Here is a 23,711-nt window from a genome sequence, read left to right as displayed (position 1 = left end):
CGGGGGGGGGGGGGGGACACCTTTTTTCTTTTTTTTTGTCTCGAAATTTGAAAATTTGACATTTTGCTCCGTGGGGGGGGGGGGGTAAGGTCACCTTTTTTAGGTCAGCCATGGGAATGTTTTTTTTTTTAATTATTAAAAACAAAAAAAAAACCCCCAAAACCAAAGGTTTTATTATATTTTTTTAGGGGGGTTTATACACATACAAATACCAAGGGGGGGGGGGGTTAACCCCCCAAACACCCCCTGCGTACGCGCCTGATCGTCACACATAATTTAATTTTTAACATAAGTATATGGTCGCATAAACTCATACATTGAAGAAAGGGTGTCGCCATAAGCACAACTTGAGCTTACGTTCTCTTGTTCAAACTCTGAAGGTGGGGCAGAATCCTTAAAGACCGCGAAGGGGCGGGGGTGGGGGGGGGGGGGGTTGTAACTATTTGAGTTACCAAATGCAGAGCCCTCCTGTCGTATCGCCTGTTTCAAGATTTATCGGAGTCTCAGTGAATTCATTCAAAGTCTCCTTTCATGCAAAGTCTATTTATACGATTCCGTCAAATTAAATAGATGACACATCAGTCATTGGCAATGGCGTATCAATGAAGTGGCGAAATGATTGGAGTATAGGCCTACTCCCCATGGAATGCATGGATATGGTACTGATATTTATCTGCTGTCGCTAAGTCTTTAGAAAAAATAGTAAGCTCAAGGTATTTTCAACAGGCTTGTACGTTATACGTCACCTGGTGAATTTGCAAACATGACAGAGACATATTACGTATTCCGAAAATGATTTCTGTAAGCAACAGTCTTTAGCATTGTCTTAAGTTGGCTTCTCAAAAGCAGGAGTGGTTTTTAAAGAATTTATCCTTTTTCTTGGGAGCGGGGACGGTGGTATCAGGTTCTAACATTGATTGTTTTACATGTGCCTCGATCATTTGTCATTTGTAATCGACAAAATTGACGGGGTGAAAACTTAGGGGTCGGTTTAAAACCCCACCCTCTCTAGAACCGCCCCTGCTCAAAAGTACTAGTGATCAACTTGTATACTCTGGAATCGGATGATTTGATTTGATTTGATTTGATTTATTGGTTTCTGCATCTTTTTTTTTCTTTCATCATACATTTTCATGAACATGATATGGTTTGATACAATATTTTAAGTGTATATGATTTTTACACAGATGATAAACGAAATTAAACAAATATATTGAATGCATAATTAACATACATTAGATGCAGGAGGGCTACATAAATAAGCAAAGTAGCTTGACGTGCCCGAACCCCTCAACTTAGATACAACAATAAAAATAAAAAAGAGAGCGATTTGCAGAGAAGAAAAGGAAAGGGGAGAGAAGGAGCGTTGGTAATGTAATACATCTGCTGATTGAATGCAGGTTCATTCATGGATGGATGCTAGGTGGGTTTATAAACCTAGGTAAAATGGTAAATGATATGAGCAAGTATATTGGGGAGGATGGAAGGGTAAAAAAAAATCACAACAGACGGTCTGCTTGCCCCACTATTACCAGTAGAATAGCAACTGACATGAATTTACATTTTTGAGATCTAAATAATTATCTCCTACCTCGAAGCTACAAGTAGCTGATGCACAGATGGCGCCCTTTCAGTTGACTCCAAAAACCGGTTTACTCAGTTATGCATTATCATTGAAACCTTACAACACAAACTTATATTTATGAACTTCAATTTTACATTATTTGGGGGGAAATGTTTGAATAAAAGTGAATACTTATCGAAGATTTTAGTGTGTTTTTTTTTTTTTAAATACTTTTCACCAGAAGTATTAAAAATAACAGGAAGAGTGTTCTAAAAAAATATTAACAACACGATATATTATCTTCTGCAAACAGAGTTAACAAAAATGTATATGTGCAAAATCCCACTTCGTCTAAAGTCAATGTTGTGGGAATATTGCCGAGCTAGTTGCATTCGCGTTAGCAATCTTGAGCAGCAGGCGCGTTTTGGAAGAACCGAATTCCATCCGCTGCTTCATGTTTGATTTTATGGAATATATTAGTAAACAACACAGTTCAGAAGTTTCTTGTGTGAACTCGAAGGGGATTTAGAAACCCTCCCTTCGTAAGGCGGCCGTACGAACGTCGCAATAACATCGTAAAAACTACGCAAGGTTTTCGTACATTTAGTAGGGTCGAGAGACAATTCTAGAATCCTAGAATTATTACGATGATCGTAAGAACGCCTTTAGTTGTTCATAGAGGGCTCTTACAGCGTTCGTTAGAATGCCTTACGAACGGAGATTCGTATGACCTTCGTACGAACGACTCCTGGCGTTCGTATAATGCTACGGTCACAAATGTTCGTACGAACGATTCGTTCGTACGAATCTCCCTGTTTTTACGAATTTCAGAATTCGTAGAGATTCGTAGACGGTACATAGTTTCTTACGTCCTTCTTACGGAGTTCGTACTAACGCCGTTTAATTCGCAAGAAGAACTTAAGGCCTTCTTGAGAAACGAAGTGATTTTCGGTTATACAATGGCCCTAGAGTTCGTACGTTTTTCGTAAGAACGCCTTGAGTTCTTCTTACGTCAGACTTACGGCCATCTTACGAGTTTTGATCTCGCAAGGTGGTCGTACGTGTAACTCACGGCATTCACAAGTCATTCGTAAGAACATCTTACGATTTTTATAAATATTTGGTCGGGTTGCAAAAAAAGCGCTGCTGTATACGGTCGAAAATTTGAGTGTTGAAAGTTTTTTTCACGATGGCAGTATTGCCAAGAAGACTACAACTGCAACTCTATCAAGTGATTCTTGAACTTACTGTTTTTTGTTCTCCATATTTTTCCCTCCACAGGGATTTTATTGATTTTCATTTGAAACAAATTAACAAATATATATTCAAGGTAATTTACATTTATAACATTAATACAATTGGTTTAGTACAATCACATAGCAGATGTATAACTGTTTTAATCTGTTCATTACAAAACGTACATTCTTTTCTTGGGACTAAATTCATTTTAAACAGTAGATCCTTCGTATATAATATGCGTTGCAAAACTTCAAACTGAAACCATCGTAAGCCCACATCAATGGTAAAATTAAATCCAATAGAACAATATGTTTCCCAACTCTTATCAATCAGGTCGAAATACACGTTTACATAGTCCTTTTCTTCTCTTTAAAAAAGTTGCATAGATATGTAAACATCCTTTAATACATTTCATAACAAATGTCATTGTATCTGGGAAAAGAGGTTGTGGCACCATGTTAAAAAATAGTACAATTGTTAAACCCTTGTCTAATTGCATCGCATAATCCACGATAAAAAAGAAAATTTATTTGAATATTATACTTTTCTTGGAAATGTTTCAGAGAGAAAAAAAAATCACCATTTGTCTCTAAAATATCATTGACAAAGCGAACTCCTTTTTGACACAATTTTATATTATATATTGAGCTATTACCTATTTTAATGTAATCATTATTCCATAAGGGTTGGCAAGAAATGTTATCACAAGAGCGTACTGTAAGCCATGAACATTTCTTTCCAAAAAAGGTTCTTTGTTTTACCTGCCAGTTCCCGAAAATAATTGTTTCCCGAAAATAATTGTTTACTGTTAGCATATCTGTTACTTCCTTTATTAAAAAAGCAGCCATGTTCACCGAGAAAGTCAACAAGTTTTTGCTCTGTGGTGGCATCAAAGTCATACTTCTCCTTTCTTAGTTACCCCGTTGCCTCATCTTCATCGCTATCAAACTGCCGTCTTGATGGTTCTCCCTCCTCGTCGTCATCGTGTTCATCTTCCATCGCCTCCTCCCGGTCGCTTTCGATGGCTTGATATTATTGTTGCTGCTCTCCTCCTCTTTCTCCTTCCTCCTCATCTCTTTCATTACGTTTGTTTCCCTTTCCTCTCTTTCCTCTAACGGATTTCCCCTTTGGTCCCATATTTCTTCGACAGGGGGGCACCCTCGACGACACTATGAACAGGCGCACCGGAAGCAGTTTAGGATTGGGGGTGGGGGGGGGGGGGCAAACATTTCAGGGGCTCACCTTCCAGGGGCAATGGCGTAATGAGCAAAAACGTTTGGAAGGGGGGAGCAGAAGAAAAATCTGCATCACCACCACTCTTACACGTAAATTCGCGTGGGGTCGAGGGGCTGAGCCCCCGGAAGCTCAGAGGTTTTTAGATATTTAACTACGGTCAGATGAGCATCCAGGGGACCGCCTTAGGGCCCTTAGTGGGGTCCTAGGGCGGACCCCCTGTAAGCTCTTGGGTTTTAATTAGGCATTTAATTACGGTCAGATCAGCATATTTTGATACCTTATTTGTGACATTGGCAGGTCACTTATTTTTTCTCTCTTTCTTTCTTTTTCTCTGTAACATACTTTTTCAAAAAGTGAGGGGGCTCGAGCCCCCGAGCCCAGCTGTTCTGCAGGCCCTGACATGAAGGTTTTAAATAAGCATATTTTTCGCCCGACTGTAAATTTGGGAATTTCTAGTTTTCCAACAAACGCATTAAAATGTATGACTTACAAAAAAAATTGAGAAAAAATACCGGAAATCATATCTTTTCAGTAACATTTGTAAATCACTGCATGGTATCGAATAAGAAATAACAATAAAATCAGTACGCCAGCGTTCAGGGGCTCATGTCTTCTCAATGCTTTCCCATCCTCTCACAATAATTTCCATTAAATTATGATTATGAACATAGTGAGGATTTGAACTTCACGCGCTTGGCTTTATAACCGCTAAAAAATCAAAATTAGCATAAATTGTTTACGTACATGTACATGTACACCTTACGAGCACCTTACGAACGCCTTACGAACGCCAGGAGTCGTTCGTACGAAGACCATAAGAATCTCCGCTCGTAAGGAGTTCTTACGAACGCCATAAGAGCCCTCTATGAACAACTTGAGGCGTTCTTACGTTCATCATAATAATTTGAAGCTTCTAGAATTGTCCCTCGACCCTACGAAATGTACGAAGATCTTGCGTGGTTCTTACGATGTAATTACGGCGTCATTACGGCCGCCTTACGAAGAGAGGGTTTCGTACGATGCTAAAAAAAATCTTGGACCAGACCATCGACCAATTTGTGATCTTACGAACGGTCTACGAACGGTCTACGAACGCTGGTTTCGTACGGCCTTCTTAAGAAGATCTTACGAAATGGTCTGAAAATCGTTCGTACGGCGTTCATAACAGCCCGTAAGGGTATTTGTGACCAAGGCATAAGGCGTTCGTTAGGTGCTCATAAGCCTCGGTCACAAATACCCTTACGGGCTGCTACGAACGCCGTACGAACGATTTTCAGGCCATTTCGTAAGATCTTCTTAAGAAGGCCGTACAAAACGAGCGTTCGTAGACCTTTCGTAGACCGTTCGTAAGATCGCAGATTGGTCGATGGTCTTGTCCAAGATTTTTTTTAACATCGTAAGAAACCCTCGCTTCGTAATGCGGCCGTACGAACGCCGTAATTACATCGTCAGAACCACGCAAGATCTTCGTATGTTTCGTAGGGTCGAGGGACAATTCTAGAAGCTTCAAATTATTACGATGACCGTAAGAATGCCTCAAGTTGGTCATAGAGGGCCCATACGGCGTTCGTAAGAACGCCTTACGAGCGAAGATTCGTATGGTCTTCGTACGAACAACTCCTGGCGTTCGTAAGGCGTTCGTAAGTTGCTCGTAAGGTGTACGTACACAATTTATATAATTTTTGAGTTTTAGCGGTTATAAAGCCAAGCGCGCGAAGTTCAAATCCTCACTCTGTTCATAGTGTTCGTCGAGGGTGCATCTCCTGTCGAAGAAATATGGGACCAAAAGGGAAATCTGTTTGAGGGAAGAGAGGGAAGGGAAACAAACGTAAGGAAAGAAATGAAGAGGAAGGAGGAGGGAGAACCCGGGCGCGGATCCAGGATTTCTTAGGGGGGGGGGGGGTGGGCCCAAATTTGAAATTATACGAGCAAAATATTGGTACGTAACGGTGACCAGCAGTGGCGTAATGAGCAAAACTGTTTTTTTGGGGGGGGGGGGGGGCAGAAGAAAAAAAAAAATCCGCATCACCCTACTCTTACACGTTTTTCAAAGTGGGTGGTAGAGGCTAAAGTATTTACGATCAAGTAGAGCGTAGCATTAATTGGCGTATGGGTCTAGGGGCAAAGCCCCAGCGGGGTCAAGGGGCCAAGCCCACGCACATGGGGTATTGGCATTTAATTACGGTCAGATGAGCATATGTTGTTACCTTATTATTTTGTGACACTGACAGGTCACTATTCTTTCTTTCTTCCTCTCTCTTTTCTCGATTTCCCTTTAATATAGTTTTTCAAAAAAGTGTGTGGGGGGGGGGGGGGGGGGGGGGGGGGGGGCTCGAGGCCCCTGAGCCCCGCCGTTCCGCGGGTCCTGACATGTAGGCCTTTAAATAAGCATATTTCTTGCCTAACTGCAAATTTAGAAATTTGTCATTTTCCAACAAACGTATCAAAAAGTATAATTTACTGAAAAGTGAGGAAAAATCTCGGAATATTACGTCATTTCAGCAACATTTGTATATCACCGGTATCGAATTTTATTCCCCTCTCCCCAGATCTACACCTTGTTGGCGGAAAAATTGCAATGGATCTCCCCTACCTTTCTTCTTCTCTTTTTTGTTCTTTCCCTTTCCCTTCCCTTCCTTCTCTCTCCTTGAGGTTTGCTGGGGGGAGGAGGCAAAGGCCTTTCTTACCCCCCCCCCCGATCCACACGTTGTTGGTTGGATTAATCGCTTCTGATCTCCCCTTCTTTTCATCCCAGTTTTCTTTACTTTCTCTTTTTTTGTTCCCTTTTAGCTCTCCTCTTTCCTTTCCCCTTCCTTCTCTTTTTTGGCGGGGGCAGGGGAGGGGGGGGGGGGGGGGGAGGCGAGGCCTCCCCCCGATCTACAACTTGTTGGCGGGAAAATTGCAACTTAAACCCCTGATTCTCGATCAGTCAACTGTTGATATAAATATGAGGTGGTTCCAGTGTAAGAGTTTAAACAGAATACTTTACATGAATGATTCATTGCTGAAATTCCAAATGGGTGATGATAAATATTGTACATTTTGTAACAGCAGTGAAGAGACAATTATGCATATGTGTTGTTACTGCCCATATGCAAACATAAAATGGTCAAAACTTGAGCAATGGTTTTTCAGTAAGACAAATATAAAGGCCAAACTCACAAAACGAATTGTTTGGCTTGAAAGGAGGTCATAGCAACGCTTGTAATTGCATTTAAATTATTGTAAGAAAAGAAATCTATTCAGCCAATAATCAGATACCACTGTTTGGACTTTGTGCTGTTAAACTTAATATGATAAGGAAAGATATTATAGCAAAAACAAATCTTGAAAAAAATAATTATGTGAAAAAATAGTTATATTTTACCAGATTTTTTTATGACTTTATATTAATGAATTGGTGTACACATTTTATTTTGTCAAGTTTATAATCCTAAATGTCGCTGTGCGGCCGAGACTACATTGTAATGTTTTATTGTTTGAATATTTATATGACAAGTCATGGAATAGTGCATGAATTGTATCGATCTTTTTGTGAAAATGATTATGTTGAAACTTATTAAAGGGACCCCGTGGAAGGGTAAATAGAAAGTAAAAAATACAGCTTTGGCTAGGTGGTCATGACAAATTCTAACTATATATTTTCCTTGAGGTAGTCCTTTAACAACGATCAAACAATAAATGCTTTATCATTAAAAAGCTAAAAAGGAAAACGAAACGTTTATTCTTTGACTCCGCCTACATCATAATACGTCAAGGGAGAAAGTTAGAAATGCGATTGAATTGATTGGTTTCAATTTCAAATAACGGACTTTTTTTTTATAAATCTAGGACTGTTTTCAAGCTGTCCAGATTCACTGATCCTCACCTCTTATAATTTGAATTACAAGCGGTCATTGCTATCCGTCATTGTAAAGACCAGTCTCTCAAAACAAATTCTCGTGATACGATGTCGAGCCAGGATACCTCCCCAACCCCGTACGATCGACCTGATGGTGTCACGATCTACCACGAGTCGACATCAGTGGTGGCCGTCATTGAAGGTTTCACCATTGTCGTTATCTTCCACGGAGCGTTGGTCGCCAATCTGATTGCGATGGCGACGATTCTTCAAGACAAGGTTCTGAGAAGGAACCTCCATAACTGGCTGATCCTGAATCTCATCATAAACGACCTTGGCTTTACAATAGTATTCGTGTTCGACCAAGGCTATTTTCTCCTTCACAACAAAGCTGTGTGTCTTGTAAGTCTTTTTCTATTTTGAATTCTTCGCCACCATTCTCAAATACGATTTTAATATATTTCGATTTGGGATATTAAAGGAACTTTATACTTCTCCTGAAAAGAACATGTAAGTGTTTTGGTAAATCTATTGAGTCTCATAATTCGTATTTCACATACCAAATCACAAATCTATTATGACTCCTCTCCTCCTCAAAAACAAAATAGTAAAACTCGATCGTTTAAAACTCCATTGAATATGAACCCTAACTTAGCAATCCTGTAATACTTGCTGCATACATACTCGGGGGTTGAATGATGCAGCTACCAATCGGCAATCACTTATAAATTATCAATATTTGGGCAGCAAGTTGATTTATAGTTTTTATATCATTTACAGCATACTTTGATTTCTAAATTCCCATATCTCTATGATAAATGTGTTGTTGTTTTTTTAAATACAGAGTTGCGTGTCAAATTACCCGGGATAGTTGCCATGTGTGATACTCACATACATTATACTTGGTGATTACTCATCACATAAATAATAATCCCGATGTTTTGTAGAAGAGCTGATATTCTCCTGGATATGAAAAATTAATGCAATCTCATTTATCATTGTGCGCAGATTCAAGGTAACGTTCTTTTTGTCTCCGGGAACCTTGCTACAGTTGTGGCAATCGCCGTGGATCGCTACTTGGCCGTAGTCTGGTCGACCCGCTTTCCTCCTTCCAAATCAAGAACCATCGTCTTTATCGTCTTCTGTTGGGTCGCCGCCATTGGATCCTCCTTACCCTCCTTATTCAGAGGCGTCTCTTCGATCAAGTATAAGACTATTTCCCACAACTGCTCGCCAGAGTTTCGGGAAGACTGTTTCTATTACGTTATTCTCAACGTCATCGTCTTTGTAGTCATCGTACCTACGATGGTTTTATGCTCTGTTGGTGTGTTTGTGAAAGTGTGGCGTCAACAACGGTTGCTTAGGTCCTACGCCGACGAGAAACCTAGTATCGAGAGCAACGTATGTTCCGTTACAGACAAGGACGACGACGACCAAGACCGTGTGACCCATGCTGACAATGACATGCCAATGGATGACATGGGCCAGTCGATTGAAGGACCTACCTGCTCGAGTCTTACTCCAGAGTCTATGGACTACTCCCAGTCTTCAAACACCGAGGAACCTGACGCTGAACATGCTAAAGGAGAAATCGAGGAAAATAAGACTATTCAACAGGGGATTGTGATAACAGGAATCAAGAAAAAAGATCGTAGGTCCATGCAGAAAAAACTCAACCTTGAAAAAAGAATTGCCCTGACTGGTAAGTACTTCCTGTGTTGAAATCTCTTAAAGTTTGTAGAAATGTTTAATCTTGCGCTTGTTTTACCACAAGTGTTCGAAATGAAATGCCAAGTTTTAACATGACAGAATGTATCAATTCTCATTGCTCCCCTCGCAAAAAATGTACATGTACATATTGGCGTTACGAGGGTGCAAAGTCTTTCTACTAGCAAAATGCGGAGCATCATTTGCCCCTGCACCTCGTCGTTTTGGGAACGGCTCATCGTTTCATAAAACTTTAGCCTACGCTCAAAGTTATTTTATGTCGTGATGAACAAAATAAATAGTCATCATCAGCTCAGCCTACACCCCACCCATAAATTCACACCTCTGCATTGTCTTCTCTTTAATTTTCTGTTAATATATTTTCCAGAATCTCCCATCAAATTAAGTGTTTTATAATACTGAAATAATGTTACCATCTAGATTCTGTTCCTTGTTGATGTGTTTCATATAATTTCAACCCAACACTTTTTTTCCAACAGTGTCTGTTTGTCTCTTTCTTTCCAGGAACCCTACTGGTGCTAACCACCGTGGTCTGTTGGTCACCGTACTATATCGTTAACACTTGTCTCCTATCCATCAACATCCCCCATTGGATGGGCGTGGCCACGGTGTGGCTAGGCTTCTCCAACTGCCTACTCGACCCTCTAATCTACTCGTTTATGAATAGACGAATTGCAGCTCATTACCGTGACATGTTCAGACGTTGGTCGATTGGAGTGAATACAGTGATTAGATGCAACTCCGGAGAAGCATGATTTTTTTTCTCCATAAAGAGTATAAAATGTTCGACGTGGAAACTCGGCGAAGGGCACGATATTTTGATAAAGGCTTGTTCAAATATGGAGTGGAAAGCCGCCGAAAATATATATATAAATGTGTTTATTGTCTGTTAAAAAGAGAGAAAAAACGCCAATAGGTAACGTAGTCTTCACATTTAATTTGTATCACAAGAGAAGTAATGATACACCATGCACGATAATTAGAAAACTGTTTTATCTTATGCGTTATTATCATGAGACGCCGAGTGAAATTTGAATGTTTGAAAGCTCATATCACTAATAGATAGGAATCGACAGTTGTCGAAATGGTCGTAATTATGATCGGGATGACAAAAATGTAATGTTGAATAAATCTAGCTTCGTTTATGTTTTAATCGTCTAAATAACATGATTACATGACTCTACACTGAAGAGTGTAAGAGTGATCCAGTCTTCGATTTATTAATTCATACTTATCATATCATGTATCCACCATCTATTGCAATGAAATTTCTGCTTGCACCCAAATTATATTATATCACAATCAATTGTACTTCTTCTTCTAGTTTACGGTCACTGTGCTCAACATTAGAATACATGTATCATTTTTAACCTAAGATACGTTTTCTAAAGAAATTTTAACTCGCTTTTTACTTAAGAGCTCTGGGATCCATCCAATACAGGATTAATTAAACAAGATTTGTGAGTAGGCGCGATGGCTCAGTGGTAGGAGAGTGGTCTCGGGAGGTCCCGGGTTCGAATCCAAATCAGTGCGCTCGTGCCATTTGGTAAGGCATTATTCTTCATTGCAAGTTCCTCGGGGAGGACTTAAAGCCGTCGGTCCCCTGGTTGCTTACTAACAAGCATACACATTATTCGGGTAAAGCAATCATCAATCACCATCATTATCATCAAACTTTATGGATAGACAGTTGACCTATAAGTCATGATTATAACGTATACTGTTTAGAATGGAGATAATGATATTATCCTATTTTTTTTTTCTGAAATGTACTATCAATTTAAAGGAAGTGATTATTATTATTACGAGACCTTTTGGTTTCATTGAATGAAAAAGATGACAAAGCAAAAGACACACTCCGAGTGTTAAAATCTAAAACTGAGTTGTAACAAGAATTGATTTGGAGATCGAAACTACAGTATACCATTGAAGCCATCTCTTGTATGACAGAGCACTTAATGTTGTCTCTTTCACAAAGTATCAATTCGCTTTCTTCATTTTTAAATTTTGTTTAGCAATATTAGGTTACGATTAGTTCAATTCCGGAATCTGTGTGTTGGCCCCATACAAAGCAAGGTACTATGCATAATTTGGAATTGGCGAAATATACAGACATTAAAGGTCAATGTTGTTTTTCTATCACTCGATCTATATACATTATTATAATACTCCTGGTTTCTAATTGGAAGATTTGTTTATATTTTTATTCAAGCCAGGGTCGAAACGTGAAAATGCTTGGAAAAATCAAATCACAAGCCAATAAAAGAATAAATGAAAAAAATAAATAAATAAATGAATGGATAAATGAATTTGAACTTATAAATAAATGAAACAAAACCCAATAATCAGATGTTCTTGCTCTCAGTTGCTTTCATGACCCATATAAATGTATCTAGCAGGGACGTGTTTGAGTTTGATGTTCATTTATTTTCGATGTATATACATCGTCACCAGGCGCGTACGCAGGATTTTTTCAAGGGGGGGGGGGGGGTTTAACATTTTTAAATCGACTCAGCCAGCCGCTGAATAAGCGGGGGGGGGGGGGGGGGGGGGGGGGGGGTAAGAGGACACCTTTTTTCTTTTTTTTTTGTCTCGAAATTTGAAAATTTGACATTTTGCTCCGTTGGGGGGGGGGGGGTAAGGTCACCTTTTTTAGGTCAGCCATGGGAATGATTTTTTTTTTTAATTATTAAAAAAAAAAAAAAAAAAAAATACCAAAGGGTTTTTTTTTTTTTTTTTTTTTTTTTTTTTAGGGGGGTTTATACACATAAAAATACCAAAGGGGGGGGGGGGGGGTTAACCCCCCAAACACCCCCCTGCGTACGCGCCTGATCGTCACACATAATTTAATTTTAACAAAAGTATATGGTCGCATAAACTCATACATTGAAGAAAGGGTGTCGCCATAAGCACAACTTGAGCTTACGTTCTCTTGTTCAAACTCTGAAGGTGGGGCAGAATCCTTAAAGACCGCGAAGGGGCGGGGGTGGGGGGGGGGTTTAACTATTTGAGTTACCAAATGCAGAGCCCTCCTGTCGTATCGCCTGTTTCAAGATTCATCGGAGTCTCAGTGAATTCATTCAAAGTCTCCTTTCATTCCAAGTCTATTTATACGATTCCGTCAAATTAAATAGATGACACATCAGTCATTGGCAATGGCGTATCAATGAAGTGGCGAAATGATTGGAGTATAGGCCTACTCCCCATGGAATGCATGGATATGGTACTCATATTTATCTGCTGTCACTAAGTCTTTAGAAAAAATAGTAAGCTCAAGGTATTTTCAACAGGCTTGTACGTTATACGTCACCTGGTGAATTTGCAAACATGACAGAGACATATTACGTATTCCGAAAATGATTTCTGTAAGCAACAGTCTTTAGCATTGTCTTAAGTTGGCTTCTCAAAAGCAGGAGTGGTTTTTAAAGAATTTATCCTTTTTCTTGGGAGCGGGGACGGTGGTATCAGGTTCTAACATTGATTGTTTTACATGTGCCTCGATCATTTGTCATTTGTAATCGACAAAATTGACGGGGTGAAAACTTAGGGGTCGGTTTAAAACCCCACCCTCTCTAGAACCGCCCCTGCTCAAAAGTACTAGTGATCAACTTGTATACTCTGGAATCGGATGATTTGATTTGATTTGATTTGATTTATTGGTTTCTGCATCTTTTTTTTTTCTTTCATCATACATTTTCATGAACATGATATGGTTTGATACAATATTTTAAGTGTATATGATTTTTACACAGATGATAAACGAAATTAAACAAATATATTGAATGCATAATTAACATACATTAGATGCAGGAGGGCTACATAAATAAGCAAAGTAGCTTGACGTGCCCGAACCCTCAACTTAGATACAACAATAAAAATAAAAAAGAGAGCGACTTGCAGAGAAGAAAAGGAAAGGGGAGAGAAGGAGCGTTGGTAATAATACAATAAATGTAATACATCTGCTGATTGAATGCAGGTTCATTCATGGATGGATGCTAGGTGGGTTTATAAACCTAGGTAAAATGGTAAATGATATGAGCAAGTATATTGGGGAGGATGGAAGGGTCATCAAGAAATGATGATTTTGCACGAAAAGGAAAAAAAAATCACAACAGACGGTCTGCTTGCCCCACTATTACCAGTAGAATAGCAACTGACATGAATTAACATTATTGAGATCTAAATAATTATCTCCTACCTCGAAGCTACAAGTAGCTGATGCACAGATGGCGCCCCTTCAGTTAACTCCAAACACCGGTTTACTCAGTTATGCATTATCATTGAAACCTTACAACACAAACTTATATTTATGAACTTCAATTTTACATTATTTGGGGGGTAAATGTTTGAATAAAAGTGAATACTTATCGAAGATTTTAGTGTTTTTTTTTTTTTAAATACTTTTCACCAGAAGTATTAAAAATAACAGGAAGAGTGTTCTAAAAAAATATTAACAACACGATATATTATCTTCTGCAAACAGAGTTAACAAAAATGTATATGTGCAAAATCCCACTTCGTCTAAAGTTAATGTTGGGGGAATATTGCCGAGCTAGTTGCATTCGCGTTAGCAATCTTGAGCAGCAGGCGCGTTTTGGAAGAACCGAATTCCATCCGCTGCTTCATGTTTGATTTTATGGAATATATTAGTAAACAACACAGTTCAGAAGTTTCTTGTGTGAACTCGAAGGGGATTTAGAAACCCTCCCTTCGTAAGGCGGCCGTACGAACGTCGCAATAACATCGTAAGAACTACGCAAGATTTTCGTACATTTCGTAGGGTCGAGAGACAATTCTAGAATCCTAGAATTATAACGATGATCGTAAGAACGCCTTTAGTTGTTCATAGAGGGCTCTTACAGCGTTCGTTAGAATGCCTTACGAACGGAGATTCGTATGACCTTCGTACGAACGACTCCTGGCGTTCGTATAAGGCGTTCGTTAGGTGCTCATAAGCCTCGGTCACAAATACCCTTACGGGCTGCTACGAACGCCGTACGAACGATTTTCAGGCCATTTCGTAAGATCTTCTTAAGAAGGCCGTACGAAACGAGCGTTCGTAGACCTTTCGTAGACCTTTCGTAAGATCGCAGATTGGTCGATGGTCTTGTCCAAGATTTTTTTTAACATCGTAAGAAACCCTCGCTTCGTAAGGCGGCCGTACGAACGCCGTAATTACATCGTCAGAACCACGCAAAATCTTCGTACGTTTCGTAGGGTCGAGGGACAATTCTAGAAGCTTCAAATTATTACGATGACCGTAAGAATGCCTCAAGTTGGTCATAGAGGGCCCATACGGCATTCGTAAGAACGCCTTACGAGCGAAGATTCGTATGGTCTTCGTACGAACAACTGGCGTTCGTAAGGCGTTCGTAAGTTGCTCGTAAGGTGTACGTACACAATTTATATAATTTTTGAGTTTTAGCGGTTATCAAGCCAAGCGCGCGAAGTTCAAATCCTCACTCTGTTCATAGTGTTCGTCGAGGGTGCATCTCCTGTCGAAGAAATATGGGACCAAAAGGGAAATCTGTTTGAGGGAAGAGAGGGAAGGGAAACAAACGTAAGGAAAGAAATGAAGAGGAAGGAGAAAGTGGAGGAGAGCAGCAACAACATATCAAGAAATGATGGCCATCGGAAGATCGGGAGGAGGCGGTGGAAGATGACGACGACGAGGAGGAGGAGGGAGAACCCGGGCGCGGATCCAGGATTTCTTAGGGGGGGGGGGGGGGGTGGGCCCAAATTTGAAATTATACGAGCAAAATATTGGTACGTAACGGTGACCAGCAGTGGCGTAATGAGCAAAACTGTTTTTTTTTTTTTGGGGGGGGGGGCAGAAGAAAAAAAAATCCGCACCACCCTACTCTTACACGTTTTTCAAAGTGGGTGGTAGAGGCTAAAGTATTTACGATCAGGTAGAGCGTAGCATTAATTGGCGTATGGGTCTAGGGGCAAAGCCCCAGCGGGGTCAAGGGGCCAAGCCCACGCACATGGGGTATTGGCATTTAATTACGGTCAGAAGAGCATATGTTGTTACCTTATTATTTTGTGACACTGACAGGTCACTATTCTTTCTTTCTTCCTCTCTCTTTTCTCGATTTCCCTTTAATATAGTTTTTCAAAAAAAGTGTGTGGGGGGGGGGGGGCTCGAGGCCCCTGAGCCCCGCCGTTCCGCGGGTCCTGACATGTAGGCCTTTAAATAAGCATATTTCTTGCCTAACTGCAAATTTAGAAATTTGTCATTTTCCAACAAACGTATCAAAAAGTATAATTTACTGAAAAGTGAGAAAAAATCTCGGAAAATTACGTCATTTCAGCAACATTTGTAAATCACCGGTATCGAATTTTATTTCCCCCTCCCCAGATCTACACCTTGTTGGCGGAAAAATTGCAATGGATCTCCCCTACCTTTCTTCTTTCTCTTTTTTGTTCTTTCCCTTTCCCTTCCCTTCCTTCTCTCTCCTTGAGGTGTGCTGGGGGGAGGAGGCAAAGGCCTTTCTTACCCCCCCCCCGATCCACACGTTGTTGGTTGGATTAATCGCTTCTGATCTCCCCTTCTTTTCACCCCAGTTTTCTTTACTTTCTCTTTTTGTTCCCTTTTAGCTCTGCTCTTTCCTTTCCCCTTCCTTCTCTTTTTTGGCGGGGGCAGGGGAGGGGGGAGGCGAGGCCTCCCCCCGATCTACAACTTGTTGGCGGGAAAATTGCAACTTAAACCCCCTTTTTTTCTTTTTTTCTTCCTCTTATTTCCTTCCCTTTATCTCCTCTTTTCCTTTCCCTTTCCCTTCTTTTCCTTCTCTCTCTCTCTCTCTCTCTCTCTCTTTTTGCGGGGGGGGGGGGGGGGGGAGAGGCGAGCTCGCCCCCCCCCCCTGGGTCCGCACATGGGAAAACCATCGACACGCCAGTTTAATAGCGATGAAGAGGAGGTAACGGGGAAACTAAAAAAAGGAGAAGTATGACTTTGATGCTACCACAGAGCAAAAAAAAAAACTCCCCCCCCCCCTCCACGGCGTCAGTTACACGTACGACTATCTTGCGAGAACAAGAACCCGTAAGATGACCGTAAGTATGACGTAAGAAGAACTAAAGGCATTCTTACGAGGAAAAAATCACGAACAATTACGTTCGTATATGAACTCAATAAGAAGGACGTAAAAAACTATGCCCCATCTACGAATCTCTACGAACTCTGGAATTCGTAAGAACAGGGAGGTTCGTACAAACCTTTGTGACCGTAGCTTAACCCGTTGAATACTGTTTTCCTTATTTCCCATGGGCTTAATACAGGGACTACTCGGTTCCAGTAGGGAATGGGTTAGGTCGCTCAACGCCTGTCCTTCCCCTCGAAGTTGGTTCACAGTTGAAACTAGTTAAAATGCCTGAGTTTCCGGGGACTCTGCCCCCTGGACCCCACCAAGGGTCCTTAGGCGGCCCCTGGTTGCTCATCTGACCGCAATTAAATCCCTTAAAACCCTGTGATTCCGGGGGCTCCGCCCCTGGACCCTAGGGCAATCCACGCTCCACTTGCTTCGCTCGCTTTGCTCTACATGATCGTAAATACTTTTAGCTTTGGTTATTTTCTGCCCCCCTCCCCCTTCCAAAAAAAAACGCTTTTGCGCATTACGCTACTGCTCCCTCGTCTCTCGCATTTCTCCCCCCCCCCCCAGTCATGAAAAGAAATCGCCGCCCCTGGTCGTCAGAGATATCCTTTGTCTCCGTACCTGTTTTTGTTAGTGCCTAATCCATTTTGGAAGGAGGTGCTTTTTGCCTTTTCAGGTTAAAATCCCTGTAAAAAAGATTGTGGCATGTCAACCTCTTTGGAATAATCCCAGGATAAAAGTAAATGACGATACAATTCCTAAATTTTGGTGTATAAAAGGAGTACTCTTTATCAATGACATTTTGAAAACGGATGGTACGTTTCTCTCGTCTTTTGAATTTCAACATAAATTTGATATACAAATAAATTTCCTTCAATATTATTGGTTATGCAATGCTATTCGGGCCTGTTGTAAAAATAGTGTTACATCGAAGTTAATGGAACCTACTTGTATTATACCTGAATCATAAGTTTTTATATTGAAAACGAAAAAAGGATGTTCTCATATTTAGCACTCGTTCTCATACATAATGTGAAAGAATGTAACAGCCTCACCAAATAGAAACAGGGTTTAGATCTAGAAGATAAAGTATGGTGTTGAGGTGTTCATATTGTCTGATTCTCGATCAGTCAACTGTTGATATAAATATGAGGTGGTTCCAGTTTAAGAGTTTAAACAGAATACTTTACATGAATGATTCATTGCTGAAATTCCAAATGGTTGATGATAAATATTGTACATTTTGTAACAGCAGTGAAGAGACAATTATGCATATGTGTTGTTACTGCCCATATGCAAACATAAAATGGTCAAAACTTGAGCAATGGTTTTTCAGTAAGACAAATATAAAGGCCAAACTCACAAAACGAATTGTTTGGCTTGAAAGGAGGTCATAGCAACGCTTGTAATTGCATTTAAATTATTGTAAGAAAAGAAATCTATTCAGCCAATAATCAGATACCACTGTTTGGACTTTGTGCTGTTAAACTTAATATGATAAGGAAAGATATTATAGCAAAAACAAATCTTGAAAAAAATAATTATGTGAAAAAATAGTTATATTTTACCAAATTTTGTTATGACTTTATATTAATGAATTGGTGTACACATTTTATTTTGTCAAGTTTATAATCCTAAATGTCGCTGTGCGGCCGAGACTACATTGTAATATTTTATTGTTTGAATATTTATATGACAAGTCATGGAATAGTGCATTAATTGTATCGATCTTTTTGTGAAAATGATTATGTTGAAACTTATTAAAGGGACCCCGTGGAAGGGTAAATAGAAAGTAAAAAAATACAGCTTTGGCTAGGTGGTCATGACAAATTCTAACTATATAATTTCCTTGAGGTAGTCCTTTAACAACGATCAAACAATAAATGCTTTATCATTAAAATGCTAAAAAGGAAAACGAAACGTTTATTCTTTGACTCCGCCTACATCATAATACGTCAAGGGAGAAAGTTAGAAATGCGATTGAATTGATTGGTTTCAATTTCAAGTAACGGACTTTTTTTTTTATAAATCTAGGACTGTTTTCAAGCTGTCCAGATTCACTGATCCTCACCTCTTATAATTTGAATTATAAGCGGTCATTGCTATCCGTCATTGTAAAGACCAGTCTCTCAAAACAAATCCTCGTGATACGATGTCGAGCCAGGATACCTCCCCAACCCCGTACGATCGACCTGATGGTGTCACGATCTACCACGAGTCGACATCAGTGGTGGCCGTCATTGAAGGTTTCACCATTGTCGTTATCTTCCACGGAGCGTTGGTCGCCAATCTGATTGCGATGGCGACGATTCTTCGAGACAAGGTTCTGAGAAGGAACCTCCATAACTGGCTGATCCTGAATCTCATCATAAACGACCTTGGCTTTACAATAGTATTCGTGTTCGACCAAGGCTATTTTCTCCTTCACAACAAAGCTGTGTGTCTTGTAAGTCTTTTTCTATTTTGAATTCTTCGCCACCATTCTCAAATACGATTTTAATATATTTCGATTTGGGATATTAAAGAAACTTTATACTTCTCATGAAAAGAACATGTAAGTGTTTTGGTAAATCTATTGAGTCTCATAATTCGTATTTCACATACCAAATCACAAATCTATTATGACTCCTCTCCTCCTCAAAAACAAAATAGTAAAACTCGATCGTTTAAAACTCCATTGAATATGAACCCTAACTTAGCAATCCTGTAATACTTGCTGCATACATACTCGGGGGTTGAATGATGCAGCTATCAATCGGCAATCACTTATAAATTATCAATATTTGGGCAGCAAGTTGATTTATAGTTTTTATATCATTTACAGCATACTTTGATTTCTAAATTCCCATATCTCTATGATAAAAATGTGTTGTTTTTTTTTTAAATACAGAGTTGCGTGTCAAATTACCCGGGATAGTTGCCATGTGTGATACTCACATACATTATACTTGGTGATTACTCATCACATAAATAATAATCCCGATGTTTTGTCGAAGAGCTGATATTCTCCTGGATATGAAAAATTAATGCAATCTCATTTATCATTGTGCGCAGATTCAAGGTAACGTTCTTTTTGTCTCCGGGAACCTTGCTACAGTTGTGGCAATCGCCGTGGATCGCTACTTGGCCGTAGTCTGATCGACCCGCTTTCCTCCTTCCAAATCAAGAACCATTGTCTTTATCGTCTTCTGTTGGGTCGCCGCCATTGGATCCTCCTTACCCTCCCTTTTCAGAGGCGTCTCTTCGATCAAGTATAAGACTATTTCCCACAACTGCTCGCCAGAGTTTCGGGAAGACTGTTTCTATTACGTTATTCTCAACGTCATCGTCTTTGTAGTCTTAGTACCTACGATGGTTTTATGCTCTGTTGGTGTGTTTGTGAAAGTGTGGCGTCAACAACGGTTGCTTAGGTCCTACGCCGACGAGAAGCCTAGTATCGAGAGCAACGTATGTTCCGTTACAGACAAGGACGACGACGACCAAGACCGTGTGACCCATGCTGACAATGACATGCCAATGGATGACATGGGCCAGTCGATTGAAGGACCTACCTGCTCGAGTCTTACTCCAGAGTCTATGGACTACTCCCAGTCTTCAAACACCGAGGAACCTGACGCTGAACATGCTAAAGGAGAAATCGAGGAAAATAAGACTATTCAACAGGGGATTGTGATAACAGGAATCAAGAAAAAAGATCGTAGGTCCATGCAGAAAAAACTCAACCTTGAAAAAAGAATTGTCCTGACTGGTAAGTACTTCCTGTGTTGAAATCTCTTCAAGTTTGTAGAAATGTTTAATCTTGCGCTTGTTTTACCACAAGTGTTCGAAATGAAATGCCAAGTTTTAACATGACAGAATGTATCAATTCTCATTGCTCCCCTCGCAAAAAATGTACATGTACATATTGGCGTTACGAGGGTGCAAAGTCTTTCTACTAGCCCCTGCACCTCGTCGTTTTGGGAACGGCTCATCGTTTCATAAAACTTTAGCCTACGCTCAAAGTTATTTTATGTCGTGATGAACAAAATAAATAGTCATCATCAGCTCAGCCTACACCCCACCCATAAATTTACACCTCTGCATTGTCTTCTCTTTAATTTTCTGTTAATATATTTTCCAGAATCTCCCATCAAATTAAGTGTTTTGTAATACTGAAATAATGTTACCATCTAGATTCTGTTCCTTGTTGATGTGTTTCATATAATTTCAACCCAACACTTTTTTTTCCAACAGTGTCTGTTTGTCTCTTTCTTAACAGGAACCCTACTGGTGCTAACCACGGTGGTCTGTTGGTCACCGTACTATATCGTTAACACTTGTCTCCTATCCATCAACATTCCCCATTGGATGGGCGTGGCCACGGTGTGGCTAGGCTTCTTCAACTGCCTACTTGACCCTCTCATCTACTCGTTTATGAATAGACGAATTGCAGCTCATTACCGTGACATGTTCAGACGTTGGTCGATTGGAGTGAATACAGTGATTAGATGCAACTCCGGAGAAGCATGATTTTTTTTCTCCATAAAGAGTATAAAATGTTCGCCGTGGAAACTCGGCGAAGGGCATGATATTTTGATAAAGGTTTGTTCAAATATGGAGCGGAAAGCCGCCGAAAATATACATATAAATGTGTTTATTGTCTGTTAAAAAGAAGGAAAAACGCCAATAGGAAACGTAGTCTTTACATTTAATTTGTATCACAAGAGAAGTAATAATACACCATACACGATAATTAGAAAACTGTTTCATCTTATGCGTTATTATCATGAGACGCCGAATGAAATTTGAATGTTTGAAAGCTCATACCACTATAAGATAGGAATCGCCAGTTGTCGAAATGGTTGTAATTATGATCGGGATGACAAGAATGTAATGCTGAATAAATCTAGTCTCGTGTATGTTTTAATCGTCTAAATAACACGAGTAAATGAATTTATAATCAAGAGTATAAGAGTAATCCAGTCTTCGATTTATTAATTCATATTTATCACGTATAAACCATCTATTTCAATTAATTTTTCCGCTTGCACTCAATATTAAATGTTATCACGATCCATTATATTTCTTTTTCTAGTTTACGGTTACTGTGCTCAACATTAGAATACATGTTTCATTTTAAACCTAAGTTACGTTTTTAAAGAAGTTTGACTCGTTTTAGACTTAAGAACTCTGGGATTCATCCAATACCGGATTAATTACACAAGAAATGTGAGGAGGCGCGATGGCTCAGTGGTAGAGCAGTTGTCTCGCAACCGGGAGGTCCCGGGTTCGAATCCAAATCGGTGTGCCATTTGGTAAGGGATTAATCTTCATAATACCAAGTTCCTCAGGGAGGACTTTAAGCCGTCGGTCCCCTGGTTGCTTACTAACAAGCATACACAGTATTCGGGTAAAGCAATCATCAATCCCCATCATTATCATCAAACTTTATGGATAGACAGTTGACCTATAAGTCATGATTATAACCTATACTGTTTAGAATGGAGATAATAATATTATCCTATTTTTTTTTTCTTCTGAAATGTACTATCAATTTAAAGGATTTTATTATTATTATTACGAGACCTTTTGGTTTCATTGAATGAAAGAGATGACAAAGCAAAAGACACACTCCGAGTGTTAAAATCTAAAACTGAGTTGTAACAAGAATTGATTTAGAGATCGAAACTACAGTATACCATTGAAGCCATCTCTTTTATGACAGAGCACTAAATGTTGTCTCTTTCACAAAGTATCAATTCGCTTTCTTCATTTTTAAATTTTGTTTAGCAATATTAGGTTACGATTAGTTCAATTCCGGAATCTGTGTGTTGGCCCTATACAAAGCAAGGTACTATGCATAATTTGGAATTGGCGAAATATACAGACATTAAAGGTCAATGTTGTTTTTCTATCACTCGATCTATATACATTATTATAATACTCCTGGTTTCTAATTGGAAGATTGGTTATATTTTTCTTCAAGCCAGGGTCGAAACGTGAAATTGCTTGGAAAAATCAACTGGCAAGCCAATAAATGAATGAATTAATGAAATAAATAAATAAATAAATGGATAAATGAATTTGAACTTATAAATAAATTTTAAAAAAACCAATAACCAGATGTTTTGCTCTCAGTTGCTTTCATGACCCACATAAACGTATTTAGCAGGGACGTGTTTGAGTTTGATGTTCATTTTTTTTCCATGTATATTCATCGTCACACATAATTTGATTTGTAACATAGTTATATGGTCGCATAAACTCATACATTGAAAAAAGGTGTCGCCACGAGCACGGCTTGAGCTTCCGTTCTGTTGTTCAAACTCTGAAGGTGGGGCAGATTCTTACGGACCGCGAAGGGGCGGGGCGAGGGTGGGGGGGGGGGGTAGCTATCTGAGTTACCAAAGGCAGCACTCCTGTCGTATCGCCTGTTTCAGGATATATCGGAGTCTCAGTGAATTTATTCAAAGCCTCCTTTCGTCCAAAGTCTATTTATATAATTCCATCAAATTCAATAGAATTAGTCGGTGGCAATGAAGTGCCGATATGATTAGAATATATGCCTACTCCCCCATGGAAGGCATGGAGATAGTACTCATATCTTTGTACAATCGCCAAGTCTTTCGAGAAAAAAATCAGTATGCCCAAGGTATTCATAACAGGCTCGTTTACGTCACCTTTTCAATTTACGAACCTGATGCAGACATATCACGTGTTCCGAAAATGATTTCTGTAAACAACAGTCTTCGGCATTGCTCTAAGTTGGTTTCTCAAAGGTTTTATTTTCCTTAGGGGTGGGGTTGGTGCCAACTCTGGAGTTCTTACATTGATTTTCTACACGTGCCTGGATTATTTGTCATTTATAATCGAGAAAATTGACGAGGTGAGAAATTAGGGGTCGGTTTGAAAACCCACCCTCTCTATAACGGTAGAACCGCCCCTGCTCAAAAGTCATTGAGATCACGTTGTATATTCTGGAATCAGATGATGGGGTTATAAACCTTTGTAAAACGGTAAATGATATGAG

General features: G+C 39.6%; 2 protein-coding genes across 2 annotated transcripts; both read left to right on the top strand.

The window, feature by feature from the left end:
- Positions 1–7,988: 7,988 nt before the first annotated feature.
- On the top strand, positions 7,989–10,363 carry LOC115923788 (D(4) dopamine receptor-like). Its single transcript, XM_030985098.1, has 3 exons — positions 7,989–8,282; positions 8,889–9,582; positions 10,113–10,363. The coding sequence occupies exons 1-3, from the start codon at positions 7,989–7,991 to the stop codon at positions 10,361–10,363; spliced, it is 1,239 nt and encodes a 412-aa protein (XP_030840958.1).
- Positions 10,364–20,053: 9,690 nt separating this feature from the next.
- LOC100888781 (5-hydroxytryptamine receptor 1A-alpha-like) lies at positions 20,054–21,211 on the top strand. The gene is made up of 2 exons (XM_030985097.1): positions 20,054–20,399; positions 20,961–21,211. The coding sequence occupies exons 1-2, from the start codon at positions 20,054–20,056 to the stop codon at positions 21,209–21,211; spliced, it is 597 nt and encodes a 198-aa protein (XP_030840957.1).
- The last annotated feature ends 2,500 nt before the right edge of the window (positions 21,212–23,711 follow it).

Source organism: Strongylocentrotus purpuratus, unplaced genomic scaffold, assembly GCF_000002235.5.
Source record: "Strongylocentrotus purpuratus isolate Spur 01 unplaced genomic scaffold, Spur_5.0 spur5_scaffold_14, whole genome shotgun sequence".
Classification (NCBI taxonomy): Eukaryota; Metazoa; Echinodermata; class Echinoidea; order Camarodonta; family Strongylocentrotidae; genus Strongylocentrotus; species Strongylocentrotus purpuratus.
The sequence above is the reverse complement of the archived record's forward strand: the minus strand, read 5'-3'. Positions and strand labels throughout refer to the sequence as shown.